A 25,943-nucleotide genomic window follows, 5' to 3' on the forward strand; every position below is an offset into this window, starting at 1 on the left:
CTAAAGTGATTATAACGCACATATGACAGACAGTGGGCATGTTTTAATGTTCATCTTCTATCATTTAAAAGCCAAATCAAGCCACCACGGTGATCAGGGCTGAGACATTTCTCTCATTTCTGCAGGATCATTAAGCCGTCAGCTTTATTACAGCCCTCAGAAAACCATTCCCTTCAAATGATACATATAACTGAGCAAATCTGTGAAACACAATTTTACTTTTTTATATGGATATCTTTGCGGAACTCCTGTAACAGGAAACTCACATGTGACTAAAAACCCTAAAAATGTTTCAGTTAAATGTAGTTGTAACAATATGTAGTAAAAAATAAGGTTTTACAGACATGTAAAAATGTCAAACTAGAAACTCAGTAAGCATATTTACATGCCCAGTACACTTGCGTGGCTGTTTTCAGTTATTGTGGTTAATTAGGCCACTGCTCAGGTTGAAGTTATGCTGGGAATAAATGATGTAGCCAATCTGTAATAACAATGATACATGTGCAAGTTGTCCCACTTTAACAAGTACAACTTAACTCAAAAGAAAGTGAGACAGATGTCCTGAGAAGAGGTCTAATGAGGCTAAATAAGTGATGTCTGAAGACACCTGTGTGGGTGTACCATGGGTTTGTAGTGGTCTTGCTCTTAATAATTTCAGTTAATAAAGTATGACTTTAGTAGACACAAGTCCTTCCCAAAAACTGAGACACTTTTCAAATATCTGGGTCAAAAAAGGGTCGAAAAGATGTTCCCTGTGGCTTCTCCAAGTGCAGCACAGTATCCCACTGAGCATGTTTCTGACTGGAAGGCACTGAGGTTAAATCATTCAAACTGGTCTCTAGTATACAGAGGGTCTCACTGTCAGGGACATGAACTGTGAGTCCTGACTGACATTTTTCACAACAGACAGTTTGACTTTGCAAGAAGAGCACAGGTGTTATTTATAACAGTACTTACTGGTAGACCTAAATGGAATGGAGCCATTGTTAATTAATGCAATTAGTTCCACCTGTGCCTTTCCATGCTAGTTGTTCTACACACCTTAGAGAAGGAATTGCCATTACATTGATTGATTCTGGTAACCTATGTTTGGTTAGCAGTGTGGTCTTTGAAAAAGCATTTAGGTCATGCGGTGATATTAAATTTACATGTAGGCTAGTTCAGGTAATTGAGAAAATGAAATGTGAAAAAAGAAATTAGTGGCTTTTTGGTGGCTAGTCAAAACATATTTAGGGGGTGGGTTGAGCTTGGAGAATATTCTATTAGTTGGTGGACAGAAAATAAATCTACAACTACTTTGATAATCAGTTAGATTAAGTCATTTTTAAAACAAAAAGGCCACACATTGGTTGCAGTTTCTCAATTGTGATGTTAGGCTGCTGTTTTACATCACTTTAGCCTTTAATTAATATATTTGAGTGTTGGACTGTTGGCCAGACAAGACAAGAATATATCACAACGAAGATGAGCATTTTTTGTGTGGATAATTTATTAATAAAGCAATTAATCGACAGAGTAATCGTTAATGAAAGAAATCCTGATCTCTGAAATCCTGGCTACGGCCCTGTGATTAAAGTTCTCTCAATTGGAGTTCTGAACAAACCGCGCAGCTTGGACCAGTAGTTTCACCGGAGCACTTGAAGGCAGCAGCTGCAGCAGCGGCAGTATGTGCCTGCTAGCTGAGCTCAGTGAACCCTTCCCGCCAGCAGAGCGCGTCCCTGCGCCTCGTTCAGAAAATGGGGATGCCTCCGAGCAGAGCACAAACACACTCCCCGTTTTCCGTGAAACTATGAAAAGGGAAAGCCCTGTTGTTTTTAGTCAGAAAGCCCATGCACTGCGAGCTTTCTCCACCACCTCCACTGCTCCCAGGACTCTCCCAGGATGCTGTCGAACAACCCTCACATCGGGCACAAAGTGGCAGTCTGTTTGCTTCTCCTCTCCCTCTGTAAGTACTCACTTTACTTTCTAATCCTAATGTCGGGGGGCTCGGACCACACAGCTGTGAGGGACGTAGAGGCTACTGACACCCTCAACAGTGAACAGTTTGTGCTGTTTTAAAAAGGGTGAAGCTTGGGTTTTGTAAAGAAGCGACAGCAGCGGCGAGAAGACACGAGCTGTGAGAGTGTTTCCCAGAAGTGTTTGAGAAGTGCGGAGCCATGATTTGCCTCAACTTCCTGAGGAGTTGAAAGGCGATTTGCACGTAGCTACTGGTTGCCATGTGGCTTTATGCAAACCACTGACTGTACTTTTACAATAGAGTTAATCACAGGAAAAAGGTTGAAAGTCCTCTCCTTTGGAATCACGGCATTTCTGATGAAATCTGTTCCCAATCGCGACAATCGTGGGACTGAATGAAGGCACCCCAGGCTATAGCTACAGTAAGCTTTACCAAGTCCGAGTTCTCTCTGCCAGTCTGGATGTGCACCAGGAATTTAGCAACAAAAGTATAGGAGTAAACGACATACTTTATTTATTCCTCTTTGTTTTTCAGAGGAGGGATCATACAGGCCTACCAGCTAATTGAAATAGTGTCATTGTACTTTTATATATTAAAAAAAATGGTTGCATTTGCTGCAGGAACATGTAAAATTGTAGATAAATTCAATTTTGACTCACCTTCCATGGAGTTGATTACCATAGCCTTTTTAATGGCTTACATGTCAAATATTTCGGGTGAATTTAATTTCACTGGAATAAAAGCATGTTTGAACCACTTCAGGGCATTGCATACAGAACTATGTCTTTCATCATTAAGAATTACAAATCTTTACATACAGTATGTCCTGCACATACAGAATCTATTCAGTGATGTGGTGTGTCCATTGGGTGGGCTGCAGCACATTATGTGTGGCTGCAGCTGTGGAGAGAATTACAGTGAGTGACCAATATTGCTTTGGCCCTGTGTTCCATGTGGATGTCGTCCTGAGCAGAATGAGATACATGCTGAGTGCTGGAGACTCTGCCTGCCTACTATAGCTGGGACTGAAAAGTATCACTGGATACGATCTACAAATAATTAGCTTTAGTAGGCTACTGCAAAAAAGGGCAACATATGCCTGGGTAAAAAAGCACAAGTAAACAGATTACAGGCTAATAAAGTATCTATAAATCTTAAACTGATTTATTAATTGGATTAGACCTAGGTTAATCAGTTTTTAACCTACACCTCTTTTAGTGTCCTCTGCTTGCTTTACACCTGATTGTGCTTGTGTTAAAAAAAAAAAAAAAACTTGGTCTCTTTATTTCCCAGAATTATCATTTTAAAGTTCTCTGAGAATGCAAGAAAAGTTGTCACGTGTCAGTTAGGATCATCTTTTACTCTTAATTCCTGGTTGCGGGTCAAAAAAAATCACACATCTGTGTTTCAGTTTAATTTGTGTTTAACAACTGGATAGGGGTGAAATGTTGCATTTTTAGTTTTCCTGAAGATGTTGCACATTGAACAAAAACATACTTAAGAGCTACTATTCAAGCTTGTGGATATGTCCAAAATACAGTGCAGTATGGGAAGCCAGAAACACTGGTGCAATCCTCCGGTACCCTGTACACGAGCTAAGGCTTTTTGTGTGTTTGTCACTGAGTCCAGCTTGTTTAGTTGGACATCAGAGTCTGACAAGACTGCTTGTCTGCTTCCCCTGTATGTAATATTCATGTATCGAACATCAAGGCGCAGCCGAGGTCTGGAGAGAGTCCAGTTTGGTGACATTAGGGTGCCACCTCTGCTGTTTTTCATTGATGCCGTCGATGATGCTTCAACACACTGTCATTTCTGATGTGCACTGGAGCGGTGACGCACTCGGGATGAGAAAGTTAGGGGCTACAGCACTCTTTCTGAGTCCTCATGGGCAGCATTTCAATTGTGGCACTTGTGGTAGCTCCACAAAGTCTGCATGTGATTGATATAGGTATACTCCAATGATGTACGATATTTGGGGTGGAGAGAGTACTGTACACAAATTGTGGATTACGTTTTTAAAGCTGCTTTTAATGTTGTTGTTATGCGAGACTTGCGAGTGTGGTGAAACACTACAATTGGCGTATTTATGCTGCCGAGAAATGTTCCTTGCACCTGTTGGTTCTTAATGTATCACTTAAGTAAAACATGGTTGGTTGGTTGGTTGGTTGGTTGATGACATTGTCATCACATAGCAACAAGCAACATCTCAAAGGTTATTACTGCTTTGCTGTTTCCCACAGATTAGAAAGCAATTTGTGGCGGGGGGTGGTTGTCGGCCCCGTGCCAGACCGGGGGGGGGGGGGATACTTATTTTCGTAACAATCAAGTATCAAAAACTGAGGAGGACATGCTGTTGGATGCTGTCCTCCTTTCCTACTTTTTCTTCAATGCCTAACAAATCTATCTCTTTCTGCTTGAGCAGCACTGGTTGAAGCCTGAAAATATTGTTCCTAAGACGTCAATTCAAGTGTCTTGGGGTTTCACTTCAAAGTGCCAATAAGGACTGTAAGATTGATGTGGCTGATGATGGTAAGCAGAGAGCTCAGCCACAGAGAAAAGCTCTCCAAAAACTGAGCGCCAGCTGTTTTCACAGGTTTGGGGTAGTGATTGAAGGACAGATCACAGACACGAGCAGCCGCGTTGAGTTTTCTCTGCAGGCTGGACGGCCTCACTGTGGGTGAGAGGGTGAGGATGTCTGTGACTCAAGATGGCTTCAGGGTCCAGCTGCTGCTGTGGCTCCCACACACTAAAATGATCCAGCTGAAGAGTATCAGGCACCTGGTAAAGATGCTGTCCAAAGAGGCCAAACTCTTTCACATTCAAGATGTGCTGGAGAGATTACTGTATGTCTCTAACTGGTTTGGGTGTGCTCGAAGATCCCACAGGAAGAGCTGAAAGTCTCCCTTTGTGCACTTGCCTTTGCAACCCTGTCCTGGATGAGCAGCTATTGGCTAAGGGATGGATGGATGGAGGTCATGATATCAAAATTAAAATTTTTAAAAATAAATCTTCTGACAATGGACTATCAGTTTAGCATTTTAGCTCCACTATTAGCAGGACTGCTATCTGGCAATTGATTTATATGTGATTTTTGCATCAATGTGACCTAGTACTTTGATTTTAAGGTATTTTATTGCCTGGATCAGCCCAAACCATGACTTCCACATTTACTTTATCCTTGGTCTCACATTGCCAGACCCTCAGTGCTGCGCTAGTCCACACAGCATTCCTGGATGGGAGAGTAACCTGCTCTGGTTTATTGGCATTTCTTTAAACCAATCGCAATCGCCTTGGGCGACGCTAAGCGCCGCATGGAGCAACAGTGTCTCTGCTAATTAGCTTCAGGAAGGAACTTGTTTTGGTGGAACGTGTTGGTTTAAAAGTAGTTTTAGTCGTGCAACAGAAAACTCCAATTGGACAGATAATCTAGCTGTCTGGATTTACCCTGCAGAGATCTGAGGAGCAGTTAACCAGAGTCCTCACAAATCCACCAGAGGTTAGAACACCAACACAGGGACAGAGGAAGGTAACGGACATCCGGCCGAAATAAGGGACATCCGGCGGAATTAATACTTTTATTAAACGGCACCTTTCAAAACATCTGAGGATGTTGCATATTAAGCATCCTAAGTTTAAGATGTTCACTGTATAAAGATAGTGTCAAGAGAGAGCTCCAACTGGAAGCAGTAACTGGAGTTGTCAGTATGGGTTCTAAATGGCTGCGGGCAGTGCTTGAGTGGAAATAAAAAGTTTGGATTTAATATGACCGTGCCAGATGAAGCCTGTGCTTCCTGCATGCCTAACATACAAATCAGATGCATTGTTACAATTGTATGTGCAGTGCAAACTGTGTGCCATCTGTGCCAGTTCTTTGAGGAGCTACTTTTGTTTGCTGCCTCTGTCACTGCAAAGTGGTTATCCATGAAATAATTATAGAAAGAAACACTTGCATTTTGTGATTAACTTTACATCAACAAAGAAAAATGGGTTAAAGCTGCATTATGTAATTGCTATAAATGGGGACCAGAGTGGAATCCAAAACTCACAGTAACAAACCTGTATCAACTCATCATCTTCTTAAAATGTGTTCAGACTGAACACAAAGCACATTTAAAGGAATAGTGATTAAACACAATGGAAAGAAGCTAAGAGACACGGGCTGCGGTCGAATAGTCAAATTTGCTTAGGAAGGTTCCTAATGGAGCGAAATGACCCAGAAGTAGTTGAGTGGCTGCCATGATAAGAGCCGTTCAAATTGTCTACCCCCAATTTCCACCAGCTGCAGATCCGCTCCTGAACGTCGCCGGAGTCATTAAGTTTCCATTAAAGTCAGTGTGTGTATTTCCACTGACTGCGGAACGACTCCGTCCCAGCTCCGGCAGTCCCCAGCCCTCCGGAGCAGATACGCAGAGCTTCTATCTTTTGCCGGAGGCCGGAGAGCTCCGCAGCAATTCAGCACACGGCAGGTAGTGCGGGACAGGAAGTTGAGCACAGAAGCAAAATTAAACATCCGGTTAATTTTCAAAATAAAATCCACTGTGCTCACGGCGGATCATATTTCCCTGCACTACACCTTGAAAACACAGCTCAGAGTAGTTTCCCCTCTACTCCTCTGGATGGAAACAAACTGGTGGTGGTTTTGTGGTTCTATTCTACGTGAATTTGTGAGATCTCGTGGGTCCTCGTGCCTACAGCTGTCAGTCATGGCCGCAGCCGTGCCGCAACAAATCCAGACCTGGTGGGTGTTGAAGGACGGCGGAGCACGCAGCCGACACACAGCGGAGCCGATCTGCAGCCGTTCCGCAGTTGGTGGAATTTCGGGGTAAGCGATAAGAAAAGGTGCTTCATTGCTTCCTTTGTTACCTCCTTTTAGCATAGGATACATTGGACCATCCTTTACGAAAGGAAAAGAGATAATGTTGTCCCACAAGTCCTTGCGGCAGCAAAATTTAAAGCGACGCATCCGCCATTCATAATCATTACAAGGATTAGTAGCGGCGTAATAAGTTATTTTCACCCTTTCTAGAGTCTGTTAGGGGTGGAACGGGACACTGAAGTCACGGTTCGGTTCAGACATCACGGTTCGGTACAATGGAGGGAAAGGTATAACAAAAATGCAGAAGGCAATTTCTTTTATCGTGCATGTCTCAGGCTGTACCACCTAGTGTCATCCAGTCTCTCCCCTGAGCTAGCTGCAACAGCCTGAAGCGTATAAAGTAAGACGTAAACAGTAAACAATAAGTAGGCTACCCCACATCATCTCCAGACTCCATCTGGAACTTATATACATATAATAAGACAATCAGCTAGTAGTGTGATATGGGAGACAAGCGCTGCTCTCATATGTGAATGCACAGAGCAGGGGTGTTAAAAGAGCAGCTTCGGTTACACAGAGCAGTTGGTGAATTGTGGTGTTAGCTTCACACGCTAACAGCAGAGCTAGCAGCAAACGGCAGAGCTAACAACGAAGCAAATGGGCCTGGAAGCCATTTGTGGTCGAGGCAAGACGGGATACAGCTACGTCCATGTTTGGTTGTATATGGAAGGGACTAGTTTGCTTCGTGTGGACTCACTGGACCGACTCGACATGTAGGCGGAGCTCGGGAGCTTCAGAGCTAAGGCGGGGCTACAGATTAGGTGTCCCTAAGAAACGCGTATGTTACAGTAGTTCCACATTACATTAATTCATTTGCACGCAAGTTTTATTTATTTTTATACCGTGTATTCTCTGTAAATTCATGTACCGAACATAGACGCCCGTACTGTTTCGGTTCAGTACGAATACATTTACCGTTCCACCCCTAGTCTCTGTAGGCTATTGCGTTTTAAATGATGCATTTTAGTGATGTATCAGTGTTTTCTTCAAAGATTTAGGCCCTGTTTACACGTACATGGTTATTTTGAAAACCGGAGCCATTTCCCTTCGTTTACACACAAACAGAGAATTTGCCTCTGAAAACGAGTCTTTCTAAAAACTCCGGCCAGAGTGGATATTTTTGAGATCTTCGTTTGCATGTAAACTGATACAAACGGAGGTTTAGGCAGCCGAGAGAGAGAGAAAGAGGAAGTGATTCGTTGCTGCTGTTGCTATTTTCGGGATTCTGATTGGCTAACGTGGGCTTGAGCTTCGTGTTACACTGCCACCTACAGGTTGGTCATGCTCTTTACGGCATTAACGGCATATATACACGGGTACATGTAAACAAACACTTTTCTGAAAACTGACAGCTGTGCACGATGTTATTTTTTTTTTAAACTGAGAGGTTGAAGTGTCAACGTAGCATTACTCTAATGATGAGCAAGGCTGTTTTTCATTAACTGTAAATGTTTCCAAGCGCGCAGTAATGTCACTGTAGCTGATATCATGGGATATTTAAACAGCAAAACTAAAATCTGTAGTTATTGACTTGACAGAAAAAACACAACTCGACTTTTAGCTTATGAAATAATTGATGGAGTTACGCTGTTGACTGCTGTCCTCGTGCGTAAATGCGCACAGTATAGTGGACAGCTCTGCTCGGTTTACAGTTAAGAAAATATTGTCCTCATTAATAATGTATTTCTGTCACCCACTTGCAACCGTCTAACCCTTATAGCATAGAATATGTAGCCTACAGTAGATTCGTAGGTCTAACGCATTCTGCTTATCTTGCATACATGTAACAATTATTTTCATACAGTCATCCTAATCAGGATTCATGTGGATAAAAATGAGTGGACAGGAGGGTGAGCTGAGCAACCAATAATGAAAATAAACTTTATTTGCTCCTTTTATACCCCTTTTATACAAGAAACAGCCTACAGCTCAGTGCTTTATAATAACAGAATGACATGCAGTGAGTGCTTCACATGAAACAACATAATTATTGCAGAATAAGACGGGGAAAAAATGGTGATGAAGTCATATTTTCCACCGGGTTGTCCACGTTTATTAAGCCTGCATGAAACATCACGTTTAGAACGCTCGGGGCAAAGTATTCCAGATGCGCTTGTTTCGCCGGCAGACCCACATCAATAACATCGGCCACGCATGACTACAGCCGAGTGTAAGGACAGTCAGATTCTCCTCGCACCGCGGTTGTCTTATCCCATTTCCTTTTGAATTCTCCTTCACACCTTTCCTTGACCTCATGGCGTTTACCATCGTGGTTAAGGAAAAGGGGTTAGGAAAAGGACTTAGACTTTTCGACCGCAGCCATGGTTTTGTTCGATGCAACACAAATTGAGGGTGGACAGGTCTGCATGAGTTTAAAGTGTTTCTTATGAGCTGTGTGACTCCACTCCTTGGATGCACAGAGATGAGAATAAAAGTGAGAGGAGTCATAATGGAAAGATTGGTGATAAATTTTGAGTTTTTTCAATCCCAGTCTGAGCTGTCACACTTTCAGGGGCACAAACCATATCGCCTGACAAGAGCATCCATATAGAACGATTCTGCAAAACCCCAGAATAGGTTCAATGACAATGTCTAGTTTCATCTGATGCCAACGTTTGAAAAATTCTCACTTGATGCAATGTCTGTGCATGGTAAATAGACATGGTTAAAATAGAAGGGCAAACCGTAATTGAATATTTGTGCCAAGTAGCAAACGCCCATCCCCCGCATTAAAGTCTTACTTGCGAAACACCCATACACACTATACTTTCTGCCTCACTACACATAAGGCAACCTTCTTCCTGCATTGGCGTTAACATTGGCATTAGAATCACAGAATCGTCCAATTATAGACGTCATTTCTAGGTATGCTGGGTTGAAGGCACAATCTGCACACACACGGTCGGTCAGCTAACGGCTACAGCTAAACTTTGCAGGCAGCACTCGTGCTGTGTTGAATGTGGACTGCAAAAAAACTCTGGAGTCATCAAATGTGCATGAATAAAGCAAGATGAAAACTAACTGTGTTAAATTTTAACACATCTTAATGGCAGAAACAGGGCGACATGAGAATCCCATTTGAGTCCACTTTGTCACCCCCAGTTGTCATGCTTCTCTAGGACAGGAACCCAAAAGCAGACAAGGACAAGGTAAGTTGAGTGGAAAAAAAATAAGTATTTATTTATTTGGTCTTGGTACGTGGAAGCAGGGGAATCCAGCTGGTGAGGCAGTGGGTGGAATTGAGTCGGCTGTCGGATTAGTGCAGACTCGGTAATAAAGGTGATGCAGACGACCAGACGGTGATGGAGAGAATTTTCCAGGTTCCAAAACTGAAGACAGAGGAACAGGCAGATTAGCAACGGTAAAACGTCACAAAAGAGCAGAACAAACTTGAAACTGAGGCGGAAAGTGAACCTAGGAAGCAGGATTCCTGACACCAGTAGAAGTCCAATATTTACTCATCGTTTATCTCTCATTTGATTAGCCAACTTTAGAGGAAAAAAAGTCTCCTTGGCTTGCTAAATGTTTGACTGTCCTCACCAGCCACTCCACGCCATTTTTCTTTGCCATGCAGGTAGCATTCCTGTACAAACTCCAGTGCCCGGGAGCGGCTGTCTATGTTTTCCGAAGGAGTTGGTACGACGAGCTACGTTCAGTTTTAATGGCCCTCAGCTTGGGGACCAGTGCAGCTCCAGTTTGTGTTCTTCACTATTCAACCTCTTTGGAAGCCTTTAGTTGTCTCATTTTGCTTTGAACACTCACACATGGACATGCTGATTATCAGAGCCCTTTTAAAAGCTGACACTGACTGCCAATTAGCATTCATGTTAATAGAATACACCTGCCTCTGTTAATGTGATTTAGTAACTCAAAGTACTTTCATGTGTTGTCTCCATTTATTTCCTCTTCCGCTGTACCCATTAAATCCTGGATGATGTGGAAAACTCAGTCAGGCACAAACCAACTGTCAAACAAGCAAACCACTGCATTAATACTAATATGAATCCATCAACATTTCTATGTAGTTCCTTAGACGCAAATGGCGCTTGGCAGAACTTTCAAATTGAACAAAGAGGAATTGTAGTCCTGTAAAATAGTACACCTATTCCAACCTAATTCCCTCCCGTGGTTATGAGCACGGTGTTTCTGGCTAATTGCATCGGACATCTGCTTTAGTTACAAAGACATTGTTAATTGAGAAGCTTGTTGAAAAGCATTCAGTTAAACCATTCAGATCTTTCAGCATGTAGAGTGATTTGCAGAGTTTCTAATCCAAGCATGCAAGTTCCCCTTGGTGCGGCACAATTGAAAACATGGTTGGAAACAACAGACTTGATTATGCAGGCTGAGGAGGCGATGAGATGGAGGTGCTCCAATTAGCACCACTGACATGATGTTGGGAGTTACTCCCCCTCTCCCTCTATGTGTCTCTACTTCTCCCTCTCTGGGGTGAGCCATGAAAAGATGGGAAGTTTGAAGTCTGTAGCAGAATGTATAGGGAACATATTCCTGTAGGAAGCTTTGTGTGATGCCAGATGACAATGTAGCCTACTTGCTCTACATAGCTCATGATTTACTGGGTCAGATTTTGTGTTGTGAACTTAGGCTTCATGCACATTAAACATTAGGCAATAATGTGTTTAGTCTGACTTTGGTTAAGCTGTTTTTTTGTTACTGATAAAAAAAAGGAGGGAGTGTAATGCAAACATTTGTGCTGCATTCATGTGGTCAGAATAATCAGAAAAAAGAGTTTCCTACTGGGTAATGCAGTGTGAATTTTACACTGCATTACCATTGTGTGATAGGGCATGCCTTGGTAGAGGGCTGCGCTCTTGGAGTGCCTTCTAGTTTTCTATGCTACCATAAGCTCATATCATTTGTCACCATAACGTGCTTTCACTGCTATGCGATACACAGTTACATCTCTCCATTAAACCCTCTGAAAGCAACATGCTGGCCACACTCCAAAGCTGCATAGCTGATGTGAGACTTGATGTCACAAAACGTTTTGCAGTTGAACTCCTGACAAAACAGAAGTGCTTATCATCGGCCCTAAGCATCTCCGTAATCAACTCCAGCCCCTTCCTGGTCCCCTTATTCCAAATATCAAGGGCACTGCTAAGAACCTCTGTGTTATCTTTGACAGGAAGCTTTGGACGAAACGCACAAAGACCTTTCTACAATCATGTTTCAACCAGCTCAGGAATATTTCCAAGATCAGACATCACAGCTGGACTATTGTAAGACTTTGTTTACCTGCCTCAGTGCCCGAGATGCAGCTGACCTTCAGACTGTGCAGAACTCTGCAGCCAGACTTCTGACGTAGACCAAACCCCCTTCTCCCATCACAGTTTTAGCCTACCTGCACTGGTTACCAATTTGTTTTTTTAAATCCATTTTAAAATCATACTCTTGACTGAGAAGGTGAATCAGGGAACTCTTAACCCTTAAATTCCATTATGCGGGTCTGTGCTGCGTTTCGACAAGACAATGCCTGTGATTCCACCAGCCACAACGCGGCAAGGCCCTGAAACGGCCCTGAAGCGTCTCTCCGCTCTGCTTCTCTCTGCTCCGCTAAGAATACACGCTAAGTCTATTTTTGAACAGAGCTGTGGGCGTTGCACTAGCCAGGCAGGTAATGGAACCGCTAGAGCGTCCGTCAGTTTTCAAAATAAACACCCTGTGAAGACTCCCGATTGTACATCACTACACTATTTTAACAACTAAAACACCGCCACAAATCTCTTATCCATGTCTTTCATAACTGGACTAAATGGAATAAACCATTTAACTATGTAGACTACTTACTTTTATGGTTGAAGCACACATATCCAGGAAAAATGACCAAATCAACTAAATCTGCAAGTAAAGACCTCTGCTTCTGAACGCACACATCTCGGTGTGGTATGACGCACGGCTGAGGACGGAACCAAATCACGGAGCAGCCGTCCACAATACAACACAAAGAAAAATATTATCATGCAATAATCATTATATTACTAATGTTTTGTATTATATTACATATTTATATTATATACTATTGTTATACAGGTGAAAATTGAGGCTGTTTGATTTGAATTTTTTTAATAAGATGTCACTTTCTGCAGAAGTATTGTTTCTTTTTCATGATTTGGGTTGATATGAAGGATCATCAGCAGCTGTTTTGTGTTTCCTCCCCTCTATTAACTGTAAACTGCAGAGAACAGTGTCCTCTTGCAGCAACAAACAAACTACATTTCATAAGAAATTGTGTGTGAACATCAGATTCCAAATCTCTTTTGAAGAGTCTGTGTATCTTTCTGTGTAAATCAGTTAATACCTTAGCTGTAATCATTACCTTTTTATTGTGGGTATTTTTGGCTCTTTTAGAGACATCTTATGTGTCCCCCCTTTTGGAATAAACATGCAAAAATAATATTTTGAACGCCTTGGTTGGCAAATTGTACAAACTGGCTTGCATCCATTGTTGTTGGTGCTTTCATGACATGGTTCATTACACTGTCCGTTTGTTCTGAACTGAACTGGTGGCTTTACTCCAGGCTTCACACACTGAAGGGTTTTGAAGTCAAATCAGCTCTTTGAATAATTTAAGAAGAGGGTTTCCTTGCAATCTGACCAAATTACTGCAGATTGTGTCATAAAAACAAAGTCGCAGAGATCGTATCATTCTAAAGATGTATGTGTACCTTTTTATATATTGGAATTTTTGTGTGTGTATTGGATATTACGCTATAGCAGGAATTTCAACTTGAAAACATTGCTGCTTTGTAGGTTTTAATCAATAAGTCAGGAGAGGAAATGTAACCCTTTCTCAGTTCTATCACCTAATTAAAGTCCGACTTAAAGCTGAGTGGTGTTGAGTGGAGGCAGCCTGATCTGATGTAAACATAGCACACAAACATAGCTGTATGAATTTGTTCTCGGAGAAAACTGCTGTTTTTTGATGTATTGATGTATTGATTTGAAATCCTGGGAATCTTTCTGGGAAGATTTTCTCATCTCAGAAACGGTGGCAATGTAATTGGATAGAATCTCTCTGGGCTCTAATTCCAAACTCGAAATGGATGAATGGTACTGTCAGAGATCCGACATCACAAAGGAATAGAGGTCTGAGGGATCTTCTTTAAAAGTTTTAGATACATTTTGTTTTTATTTTTTCGAATATAATAACCCAAAGCGAGTTGTTTTGTTCAGCCCTGCGTGTGTATGTCAGCTTTTAGATAGCCTGAAGAAACTAGGAGACAGTTCAGTTTAAAAGGAGTCATTGCTGTTTGTAACATGTCTAAAATAACATAATGTTTTCTATTTTTACAGTTCTTATCAACATTTCTGCCGGCAGCTCAGGAAAAGGCTCACAGGTAAGAAAAAAACATGTGCTTCTTTATTTCCTGTGTGTGGATTAGTCTGAACTTTACTAGTTTCTTGATAATTAGTCTTAATCGTTGATTTGCTGGTGTCCTCACCTCTATTAAAGCCTTAGATACCTGACCAGCTGAAATGAAGGACCATGTTTTTTCAACGGATTGATTATTGTCCTCCACATCAGAAGCTTAATTTGCTCCGGCACACCGATCCATTCGCTCTATCCTCCGGTGTGAGATGATTTTCTTGCTGTTGCATTTTCCAAGTCTGCAGTTGCTCGATAAATAATTAACATGTTCAGTTGCTCTACTTCTCATTGGTGTGAGAAGATGTTGACAGTAAGACTCCTGGCAGAGGTGCTTAGCATCACAAAAATGGGAAATTACTGTCCTGCTTTTTACTGATGTCAGCCGCTTCTTTCCCTGCAGAGGAAGTTTCACCCGTTTGCTTTGTCACTTTTTCCATTTTTCTCATATTTGTGTAAATGGTGTTAGGCAGTAACTGTCATTAACTCAACCTCCTGAAACAATGCATTCTCTGTTAAGATTGTTTGTGAGAAGCACACAAAGATATCAGCCTCTTATTTGAACAAAAAACTTTGCTCAAGTCCTTTTGTCTTTCCCTAAAATATCTGTGCCACATTACCAGTGTGCCTTTAGGGAAAGGATACTGTCAAAACCCAGTCTCACACAATCTCCAGTTGTTTTTTCTTTCCTATAAAAGAACGATTAGTGACAGCTGCCTGTCAGAGTGTCAAAGCAAAGATTAAAATGACATCCATCCATTCATTCAGGAGAAGAAACCATTAAAGGAATTAAAAGAGCAGTGTTTTTGCAACAATGGAAATCAGGAATAAAAGTCTGAGTTGTGGAGTTCATTATTGTCTAAACTCTTACATGAAAAGCATCAGAAAACCTCTTTTTGTGTCCACTCCTCCCTTCTTGACCCTGACATGTGGCTGCTTTGTTTTGTAGAGCTCGTGGGGGGGGGGTGTTGCCTAGTTACCGCGGGCGCACGGCAGTAGTTTGTCCCCTTCACTCTTCCCCACATGCCCCATGTTTCCTAATGCATTCACATGCATTTAGATTTTTTTATATTATTTTTTAGAGGCGTTTCCCAGACAGAGAGTATGGCCAAAGTGTGTTTCACCTTGAATAAGACATTTGGTGTACCCAGTAATGATTGTCATGTGTTTTTCTCACCAAGCCCGCCTGCAGAGTGGAAACCAGGTTGTGGCCCCATTTCAGATCTCTGAGCCTGAACAACAACATTAACAAATTAGAGAGGAATACAATTTTGTAGGCCATGAAAGCGCTCCAGATTAGCCATGGAAAGTCATGGCCGGTCATTTACATACTGTTGGCTATACAACACATACTTATAAATGAACGGATTCTAAAATTAACACGCTTGATTTATTATTTCAAAAGTAAACCAGTTGCTGAGTAAAGCCATTAATTATTGCTCTTCCCACAGAGGATTGCCTTTATAACGAAGTTGCGATCTTTGTGGGGCCTTGTCAGTGTAGGTTACAACAAATCAGCAATTATTGTTCATATACAACACAATGCATATCTAAGATCCAGATCAATGATTAATTATTTTTTGTGTTTTGGAAGAAGCCAATCCCAAAAAATATGTCTCTCCAATCCATGGTAACAAAGATATTTAGATATATAAAGTGTTTTTGTTGGAGGTAAATATTTGAGATTTGCCATAAAGTAGCTCAGCTGTGCAACACACCAAACTTGATATTTCTTTCAACTATGCCGAGTTGTTTAGGAACATATAAAGGTAGTTCTGACTAAATGATAGTTTGAAGACCTCACGCTGGCCTAAACACAGAGTATGCCACACACCCTTTCATTTTGAAGACCAAGTTGTTTTGATGATTTAACCCTTTTACAACGAATGAGTCACTCTTTATATTAAAGCCATTTTCTTTTCTTTTTCTAAAGTATAGATTGCTCTATTTGCATATTTTCTATCTTTCAGTCAGTCACTGGATTCTATATGACAATCGACTCACAGGAACAGTTTTGGCACAGTCTTGCAGAGCTTCATTGTCTTTGTTGCAGCCTAACATTACTGACTGGCTTTTTTGTGTTTAATTTTAATAAATGGCTGTACTGTTATCTACCTGGCTTCTGAGAAGATGAGATTATGGTATGTTTTATTTATTTATTTTTATTTTCTATTATATAGTATGCTTTGGAAAATGGTTAACGATGATGTAAGCTGCATTCGTTATCAAACCACCCACCTAGGCCTCAGAGCTTAGTGTGTGTGTGTGTGTGTGTGTGTGTGTGTGTGTGTGTGTGTGTGTGTGTGTGTGTGTGTGCGCTGATCTGAGAAGTCTAGTATTACACTTTCAACAACATGTAAAATTGATTTGCGATTTGGATATTGCACTAGTCTATATTGCGATTTAGATAAAATTGCAATTAATTGTGCAGCCCTAGTTTTCAGTGTGATTCTGCAACCCACGGCTTGTTTGCTCCCTTATGGTGGAAGAAAAGATGATCATCTGTCTCAGTTTGCAGGCAGGATTTGAAACGTTACAAGCTTTACTTTGATCAGTAACATTGCTACAAAAGGCTTTTGTAAAGCAGGATACGTGGTTGCAGCAGTAAACATTAAAGTGTAATTTTCAGTGGTTGTCTGTCCGTGGCTTGCATACAGAACATGTTTTAACATCCTCTCCCCCTCCTTCTTTAAAGACAGCCTGAAGCTTCTGATGACTGGCATCAGTTTGAACTTAGAATGACTTGGGGAAGTTGATGAAGGCAAGCACAGGTGGCATGATTATCTGCCGCTTCAGGGCTTCAAGCCTAAACAAGTCTACTACAAGTTTGCTAATGTGAGCAGTGCCTTGATCTCATGCACTCAGAGGATTCCAAACGGTGAGAGGATGCACGAGGATGACCCTATTTACAAACTTCCTGCTGAGGGTCCTGCAAAGCCAATGAATAACTTCAACTTGTTAATGTTCCTGTCACTTTGCCACCATTCGGGTCGTTTCATGAGGACACTTTTAAAAGATATTGCAGCGCCACAACAGGAAGCTTTATTCTGAAAGGGCCGACTTTGCCTTCAGGGGATGTTCCCAGATGTGGGGAAAAAGCAACAACCAGTCATACGACACACATAAGAACACAACCAGTACAGCAGAAGTAATTGAAAGTACTGATCTTTGTGAGTCATTGAGTTATTTCATGTGTTTTCCAGGCTAATTGGTAGCTTCACAAAGGTACATAATGCAAATATGTTCTTGGGCCTTAAGATAAAAGGCCGTGTAGGAGGTGACGGGAACAGCACATGTATTTCAATTCCAAATTATGCCAGAATAACACTTGTGTAAACTTGTAATCTACATAAGAGACATACACTTCTTATTTGCCACCCTTTGTTTTTTGAAGAGCTGAGATCTTCAGCTCTGTGTAGTTTGCACTGAATTGTAAGTGCCATTCAGTTGTTGGCATAATGACCAGTCTTGAAGGAAAATAGCTGCTGCCTTCCTTTATGACACACTCCATTAAAGTCATCATGTCTAATTGGAGAATACCTCTTCTCTGTTGTTTGCAGGTTGGCATGCTTTGTCAATCATCATTTTGCAAAAATTGTTTTCGAGCTTTCATCTGTGCTGCCTAAATAGCTGTCACCACGTGCATAAGAGCTTTTCTTATTCCCCAGCATCTCATTAACTTGAGCAGTTGTTGGGCAGAAAATCAAACTCAAGGAATGATATGTGAGTGATGTCAGAATCACTGCCTCAACTCTTCTGCAGTGACCTTATCTTTTTCTGTCATTAAATCTGCATGAATGCTGCCAATGTGCACCTGGAGATTCCACTGCAACTGGACAAAAGCTGTACTTATCAGCGGTACACACTCACCTGCATTCATTATCATTATCATTTTCTGGAACCATATTATTTGGATAAGGCTAGAGTTGCAAAACTCTGGGAATATTCAATATTCAAGCTATATGCCACATGGTAACAGCTAGCTAGCAAAAACTAGCAGAAGGTGTTAACAAGTTATAAACTGTGTACTTTCCTGTGTTCCTTCTGAAGTGGTGCACAGTTACAATTCAAATAAATGGCATACCTTTTAACAAAATGCTAGAGGTGTGACGAGATCTGGCGATATTAAAACGTGGCGATATTACTCGTCAAGGTGAAGTTATCTCGCGATATCAGTACAGTCCCTTTTTCTAGTCAAAAGAAATATTAATAGGATTATTAAAAGGAAGAAAAAAAGTTCAGGTTGTAGTGTTGGCTGCTGGCTCAGTGTGTCCGTCTGTTCAGCCTGTTCAGAACGCTGACTGCTCTATGAAAGATTTGATGTATCAAATAAGGTGTCGACGTTGCATCGTATTAGTGGAAAACTACGTGGGGGGGCACCCTTTTAAAGGAAAACACAGGACAAGTTATTTACAGAGCAGATACAGTATGTATGCTGTATCAGCAAAGAAAACCAATTTCATTTAAATTAGTATTCAAACTAACCAAACCTTAATTAATGTTTTGGAAACAACTTCTTCTCTTTCCAACTAATTGAATTCACTTTATTGCTATTAGTTTCTTTTGAGTTAGAGTGATCAGCTTGAGTGATCATAAACACATACAGGTTGAGATTGCAAACAGCTCAGATACACCAAAATACTATATATAGATATAGTCCAGAAAGCTGAAGCATTAGAGCTGGAGTAATGTTTTCATTTGTAACCAAACTTTTTTTTTTTTTTTTTCTTTTTTAAAGAAGAAAGTTTTATGTTTCAAATCTGGTGAAAAATATCTATCAGCCATCTTATGTGGAGGCCAGGGAGCATACTGTGAAACTAAATTACTTCCACAGCATGGCTTGACTGTAACGGTTGCCTCGTTGTCCCAGGCAACCAGATTTGGACCACTGTCAACAATTTTGTACGGTCTGGTCACTTCTGTTGGCAACAGTTTTTTTTTTTTTTTTTTCCTGTGCTTAGCAAAACAAAGCTGAATCCCTCTGAGTACAGTCTTCTGACTAACAGAGTGTCCCTGATGAACTGTGTGAGAGGATGAAACATATACATGACATACCAATACTAACCACTAACCTGGTAGAGCGCGCGCCCATATACAGAGGCTTACTCCTCGACACAGCGGCCGTGGGTTCGACTCCGCCCTGCGGTCCTTTGCTGCGTGTCATTCCCCCTCTCTCTCCCCTTTCATGTCTTCAGCTGTCCTATAAATAAAGGCCTAAAATGCCCAAAAAGTAATCTCAAACAACTACATTCTGGACAGCAAAGAATCTTTTTTTCCAGTTCGCCTTGCATCTGCAGATCAAAAACCTCTCTGATGTGACAGATTTGAGCTGTAGATTAAACCAGGCTTGCAGGAGTTAAATATTCAGCCAATTGTAATGTATCCTGCTGATTACATTACCTTGCAAATGTAAAATTTAAATCCAGCAACATTAGTCACTCTCCCTTTTTACATTCCCGATTTGTTAATGAAGCAAATCAAATCCAAGTGTCCATTGTAGTCTGGTATATGAAGAGAGAGGAAAAAAAGAGAGGCATCTTAAAGGAAAAAATGTGCCATTTGAAGTCATTGATTTATATCACAATGAAATGTAAGATGTAGCCCCGTCACGCCACACGAACATAGAACACAAACCAACTCATAGATATAAAATAATTTAGATGGGTAATAATGGCCTACTTCAGTGTTCATTGCTACCTACTTTACTAATAATAATAATAATAATTAATAACAGTTATATAGCGCTTTATCATAGACACAAGTGCTTTAGTGGGGGTACTACTCTCTACCACCAACAATGTGTAGCACCCACCTGGGTGATGCACGGCAGCCTTACGACGCCAGACACACACCACACATCACTGGGGACAGGATGATGCTTGTTGTTACGGATACCATCCAGTTATATTAATAGTATCTTAATCCGGTTAATTGCATGATAAAAGTAACCTTACCAGGATGCATATACATACTCTGTTATTTGTTTTTGCTTTGTAGTACAAATGGTCATATGGACTCACACAGAGGCAGAGAGTCCAATATCTATAATATGACCATTCTTGATATCACGTAATATCAATTTAGATGAGGTTGTAGTTGACAGTTTGCTAAATCCTTCCCCTGAACTGTGATTGTTCAATCATAGCTTAGCAACCATAACTACCTAGGCCTGGCAGGTCTGTCAAACTTTGGCTCCACGTGCCAAAGCGGTGTGCATGGAGCTCTTCATTCGAGCAATACTCGGCATTTAAAGAGTTTGGAGCCTTTCCAAAACCACAAGAGCATGAGAATAAGTGCTGCGACCCTCAGCACGTCTCGCTATCTACTCTTTTTACTTGTTTTTAATTGACTTCTTTTATTTTATCGGATTATTTTAATGATTGTTATGGTACATTTTAAATTGTTGCTTATGTTTTTATGTACTCTGATCTCTTGAAAATGAGATCTTTATTTTAATGGTACTTACCTGATTAAATAAATGTTTTATATTTATTATTAAAATAAACTAGCTTAGTACAGTAGTTAGTGTAAGGCCGGCGACAGACTGGCTGCGTGGCGTGAGCATGTCGGCTGCGTGGCGTGTCCGTTTTTATTTCGGCTCCCATGGTAACAGGTTAGAGCTTACACACTGTGACACGCACGTCTTGCATGCTACAAATAGGACCGACGCCTATTTTTTACGCGACACGCAAGCGTGTTTATATGTCATTTTGACATGAATACATATTAATAAATGACATGTTGATGTTTGAACGTATCTACGTTTTGACATAAATGCAGATATAAATGTAATAAGAAATGAATAAAATTAATTTTCAAATCTTGCACCTGTCAATACGAACGAAATATTCTGTAGCCTATTTTGCCGTCAATACTGCAGACGTTGTCTTTGCTGTAATCAGATCAGTGTATATATATTTATGTTGAACATGAAGTATACTACTGTGTACAGACAAGGCTAGCAGCAGCAGCGCCGCTTCAGACACCTTTCTGGTGTGTAAAGACATAGAAAACACCACGCAGCTGACACGCAACAGAAACGCCACGCTCACGCCACGCAGCCAGTCTGTCGCCGGCCTTACTTTCAAGGCCAAGGAGCAAATCATTAACTACATTATTTTTTGGGGTTTACAGGTAGGCTAATGTCAAAATAAAAGCCACGATAAGCGTGTGCACTTTGTATCTCCCCACTGTGTGGAGGCTGGTCCTGGATGCTATCAAAGTTTAGTTTTAAGTGTACACCCCATCAACCCCCAGATAGCGTTAGATTTCTAAACACATCGGTTGGTCCTAATTGCTAAAGCTTTTTCCTTATCCTATAACTTATATGATTTTATTCCATGTTTTTTACATGGATCATCGGGGCTGATGTTTTGCCTGGGACATGCAGCTTAGGCCTCAGTCCATAGCCATCAATCATATTGACGACCCCTTTCATATGATTCCCGTTTTTTTAAAACGAATTCGCTGGAAACATTAAAAAGTCAGGAGACGGTGTTTTCAACCAATTCATGAAGCTTTTTAGTTTTGTTAGCCAGCTAGCCGTCTGATAAAATGTGATGCATTGACGGTTGTCATTTCAGCTAGCAAAATCGACAGTCGTCAGCTGGGAATGAGAAGCCGGCTTTTGTTTACCTGCATCTCAAATCAATGACGCATTCTATCTGCCACTGTAATCTTTGTAAACGGCATATTTGATGATGTGTGAGAAGAGGAGGCAAAGCCAGGCTTGATAGGCCTTTAGTGAAAGGTCAGTTACTGAAGTTAGTGAAAGGTCAGTTACTGAGGTCCTTGGTTGCCAGGTTGAAATTGACTTCTAAAAGTTACTATTGGGCACATCATCATGTACATAGGGGGAATGGTTATTATCATTAACTTTTCACCTCCTAATTTACAATTGAAGTCAACAGAATGCAGAAAAAGGCTATGAAGAAAATCTGGAAAGAATTGCCTGCTTTAAGTCATCACACATTAATAGTTTTTGCTTGCTACTATTTAATAACATTTTAATCTGTCAGTTTGTTTGGCACCCTGACATGGAGGAGCAATGCAAAAGGCATTTTAATTCTTAAACCGCTCAATAGATCTGAAAGCATCCTCAAAATGAAGCTGCATTTTACCGACAAATGATTTTATTCTTCAGTTAATGTAAATGTGGAGGGGGAAACCTGAATAATGGTGTCCTCAGGTACGTAAGGTGCTCAAAGTCTTTCTAGACAGCCAGCTTCTGTCATCATCACACATTTTCCTCACATGTCAAATATCAGACGATCCTGCAACCTTGAATCATGCCTGCCATCAGTGAACAAAAAGCTAATGGGACCTGATGGGTCACTGACATGAGTGGAGCGTCTGTGCCCTAGGGATTGAGAGATGTAGCAGGGGGCAGGAGCTCTGCCGTGTGTGTATGTGAAGAGCCTCTAAATCAAAGGCAGGCCTCAAACGGTTGGCTTTGTGGGTGTCCTTTATTGCATAACAATCCCATTAAGCAGGTTGTGCATTGCTCTCAAGGAGTTTACCCCTGTACACCTCAGCCGCAGCTGTGCTGCCGTTGTTCTGAGGTTAAACTACATGAGGCACAATCTTTCTGTCTGCCTGCAACGGTGCTGAGGTGCCACTGACCAAAAGCGCTCGAGGCATGGTGAAACTTCCCCCTTTAGATAGTCAGTGTAGACTCATAGCAATTCCTTTTTAATACCTATGGGTGTCTGATTCCCGCTGCAAATGGCTGACAGCCGGCTGTCAGATGGGATTAAAGGGAGCATTACCTGCGTGCAGAAGCACAGGAGGCCAAAAAGAGCCGAGTTCTGTGAGCTTACAATAATTCATCTCTCCATAATGGCGAAAATGATGTTCGACCTGATCGGAGTTCACTCTTCCGCAGAATATTGGATCATTTACCAGAGAACGATTTGGTGTCACTCAACTGCAGGGATTTTTGAAGTGTGGCCACAGAGATGGATTTAAAAAAACAAAAGTATTTTGTTAAAGGTAATGATACAATAAGTACATTTTTGACCATGTACATTTTTTGGAACATTCATCTTGGTTGTTACCAGGTTGTTAACATTTGGATCATAGATTGTGCCTGTAAGGAAATATTAATCTTAAAGAACATCCACACTGCAGTAAAGCAACTATGGGTCATATATTTATCTATATTAAATATTGGTGTGTAAACCATAGGCGTTGATTACAGTCAGATTTTCGTTCGAGTCATTTTGTACCCACCACTTTTTTTGAATACCTCAAGCTCAATTTAGTTAAAAAATAAAGTTCATAACACATAATTCTTGAGTCAACAAGAATTAACAAAAATCTCTATCCCCACAGGGCAGCACAGACACAGCCGCTCTGCTGCTGCGCTGGCTGCACACTTCTCTGTTCACAACACTGCAACAACTGTAACATCGGGATACGTTCTAGGTTGTCAACATGGTACATGGATACATGAAGCAGAACATAGTGGGTCATATGTCTAATGCTTTTTGAAAACTTAAGGCTTTCTTCTTCATAAAACGTGTCGGACATCATCACATTTTTGTATACATTTTTATTCATTTACATTAGTAAGCAACAGGACAGCATCTTTCAAAACATGACCTGCGCAAAAGAGAAGAACAAAAATGAATGCTTCTCTGTCCCCAGCACATTTCAAACCAAACTGACGCCCGTGGTGTAAACACCAAGGACAATGATGGAAATTTGTCCAGGACTTTTTAGTTTTTTACCGCACAAAGTATTTTATAAATATAAGGTGTGTATGTATATATAGTAATATATAGAATAGTGTCAATAAACCAAACCAAAAACTTAAAAAAGGAGAAAAAAAAAAGTTATTTAGTGTTGTTTGGGTTTTACGTCTATTGATTAGGCTGAATGAAGATAATTTGACATCATTTCATGCTATTTCAATCTCTATCTCGCAAAGTAGCCATGAAAAATGTGGGAAAGCAAAAAATAAGTATAAATACTGAAAGACTTTGTAAAGTTAACCCAACAACAATTTATCCTCCACAGTGATCGCCACGTAATCCGTAATAAGTAACAGTAAAAAGTAATGTACAGTACAAAAAATGTGCACTTGCATGTAACTGATTGACCAAAGCAATGCCTTGATGGGTGATGCGTGTTGCGGAAAAGCTGAGCCAGCTTCAACTATTGCCAGATGAGCCTGTGGCAGCTGCATTAGGACACAGCCTGTGCCAAAAATAGGGCTCTAATTGAAATGAATGAGAAGGCTGCCTTTTTTTTGGGACTAAACACAGCCTTTATATTACAACCGCTCATTACGAAAGAGCTCCTGAAACATGCACAACATTACATATTGATGTATAACCGAGTCGGGGTGTCTACAGTTCGGCTAGATTTGGAGATTTCTCATTAAAGCCTCATTAAATCCTGTCCTCAAACATTAGGTCTTATCTACAGTAAGGTCATGGAAATTCATGTAGTATACTCACATGCACACATTACAGAAGCACAGTTACACACACTGGAATGTTCACCGACCAGTTAATTCATCACACTGGAGGTCTTGATTCATTTAGTTTGACAGTGATTTTCTGTTTCCTCACTGCCTGAGAGTTGAGTTGTGCTGGAGGAGAGGGAGTAAAAAAACTTTGCACCTGCCGCTTTTCTGTCACAACTACCATATTCATCCAGACAAATTTGTTTTAGGAGTATTTGCCTGTCGCTATAATATATTTTCCCAAGTTGAAAAGATTTTACAAGAGTAATTATCTGATAACGAATCAGATTCCCCTGGCTTATGAGATGCATTTTCTTCCTTGAGGTGCCCTCTCTCTTCAGCTGAGGAAATGATTTCAGAGGAGTAGTGTGTGATAAGATGAGACAGAAACCTTGTGGGCATGACTAATGCTACTGAGTCCAATTAAGCTGATGTCTTGTACCCACTGAATTAAATCACCCTGATATGATCTTGTCTGCCTGTGCATATATTTGCCTTTAACTCTGATCACCTGGAAAAAAGACAGAAAGCCTCATATATGCACGAATCCTTGCTGTGCATGACTTTCTACTCTTACTGTATTATGTGAAAATATACCAGTGTTTGTCCAGACACTCGATTCAGGACTTGATGAATATAATAAGAAAGATAGGAAGTGCAGGAAACAAATGAAAAAATAAATGATTTGTAGTCATGACATTTTCAGGAAAGTGTTCATTGGCTTGAAATTGATTAAATAGGTTGTTCTCTATTACTGTATGAAAATTGCTAGCCCTCCAAATGTGCTGATATAGCGAGTTGCATATAGACTGGTTTACTACACAACTGCCACCAAACTGCTGTGATCCCCTGTAACCACAGCACCACACCCAGTGAAAGTGAATTTATGACTTAGTTAAGCTCTCTGAAGGCTTCCCAGTAAAATGATTGTTAGTCTAGAGAAGTCATAAATCAAAACAGGCCTCGCTTTGTCATTATCTATAAATACTTTCTCCCAAGACTGAAAGGTTTCCTCTGAAACATGGCGGTAAAAGACAGCTCTTCAAAGTTTGCTCATCTTTTGATTGATTTACTCATCCCGCCATGGTCTTCCGTGTGCGCCGACAGTTCTGGCGGTGGAACAGTGCTGAACGCCGTAATTGAGCCGAATGCGCAGAGCCTAAATGCTGCAGGCACAAAACCCACACAGTTAGGAAGGGCTAATGATGTGGGGTATCACCCATTATTACTCCAAATAACCCATAGGGCTTTC

The 25,943-nt window shown here is 40.9% G+C and overlaps 1 protein-coding gene across 1 annotated transcript in view; it reads left to right on the forward strand.

Annotated features, from left to right (window-relative positions):
* The first annotated feature begins 1,718 nt into the window (after positions 1–1,718).
* b3glcta (beta 3-glucosyltransferase a) overlaps positions 1,719–25,943 on the forward strand; it is a 70,003-nt gene continuing 45,778 nt past the window's right edge. Inside the window, exons 1-2 of the mRNA XM_078245633.1 lie at positions 1,719–1,945; positions 14,148–14,191. Of these exons, the coding sequence (XP_078101759.1) occupies positions 1,882–1,945; positions 14,148–14,191 (108 nt within the window). The 5' untranslated portion in view covers positions 1,719–1,881. The remainder of the gene's footprint in view (positions 1,946–14,147; positions 14,192–25,943) is intronic.

The sequence above is a fragment of the Sander vitreus genome, chromosome 3 (genome assembly GCF_031162955.1).
Source record: "Sander vitreus isolate 19-12246 chromosome 3, sanVit1, whole genome shotgun sequence".
NCBI lineage: Eukaryota > Metazoa > Chordata > Actinopteri > Perciformes > Percidae > Sander > Sander vitreus.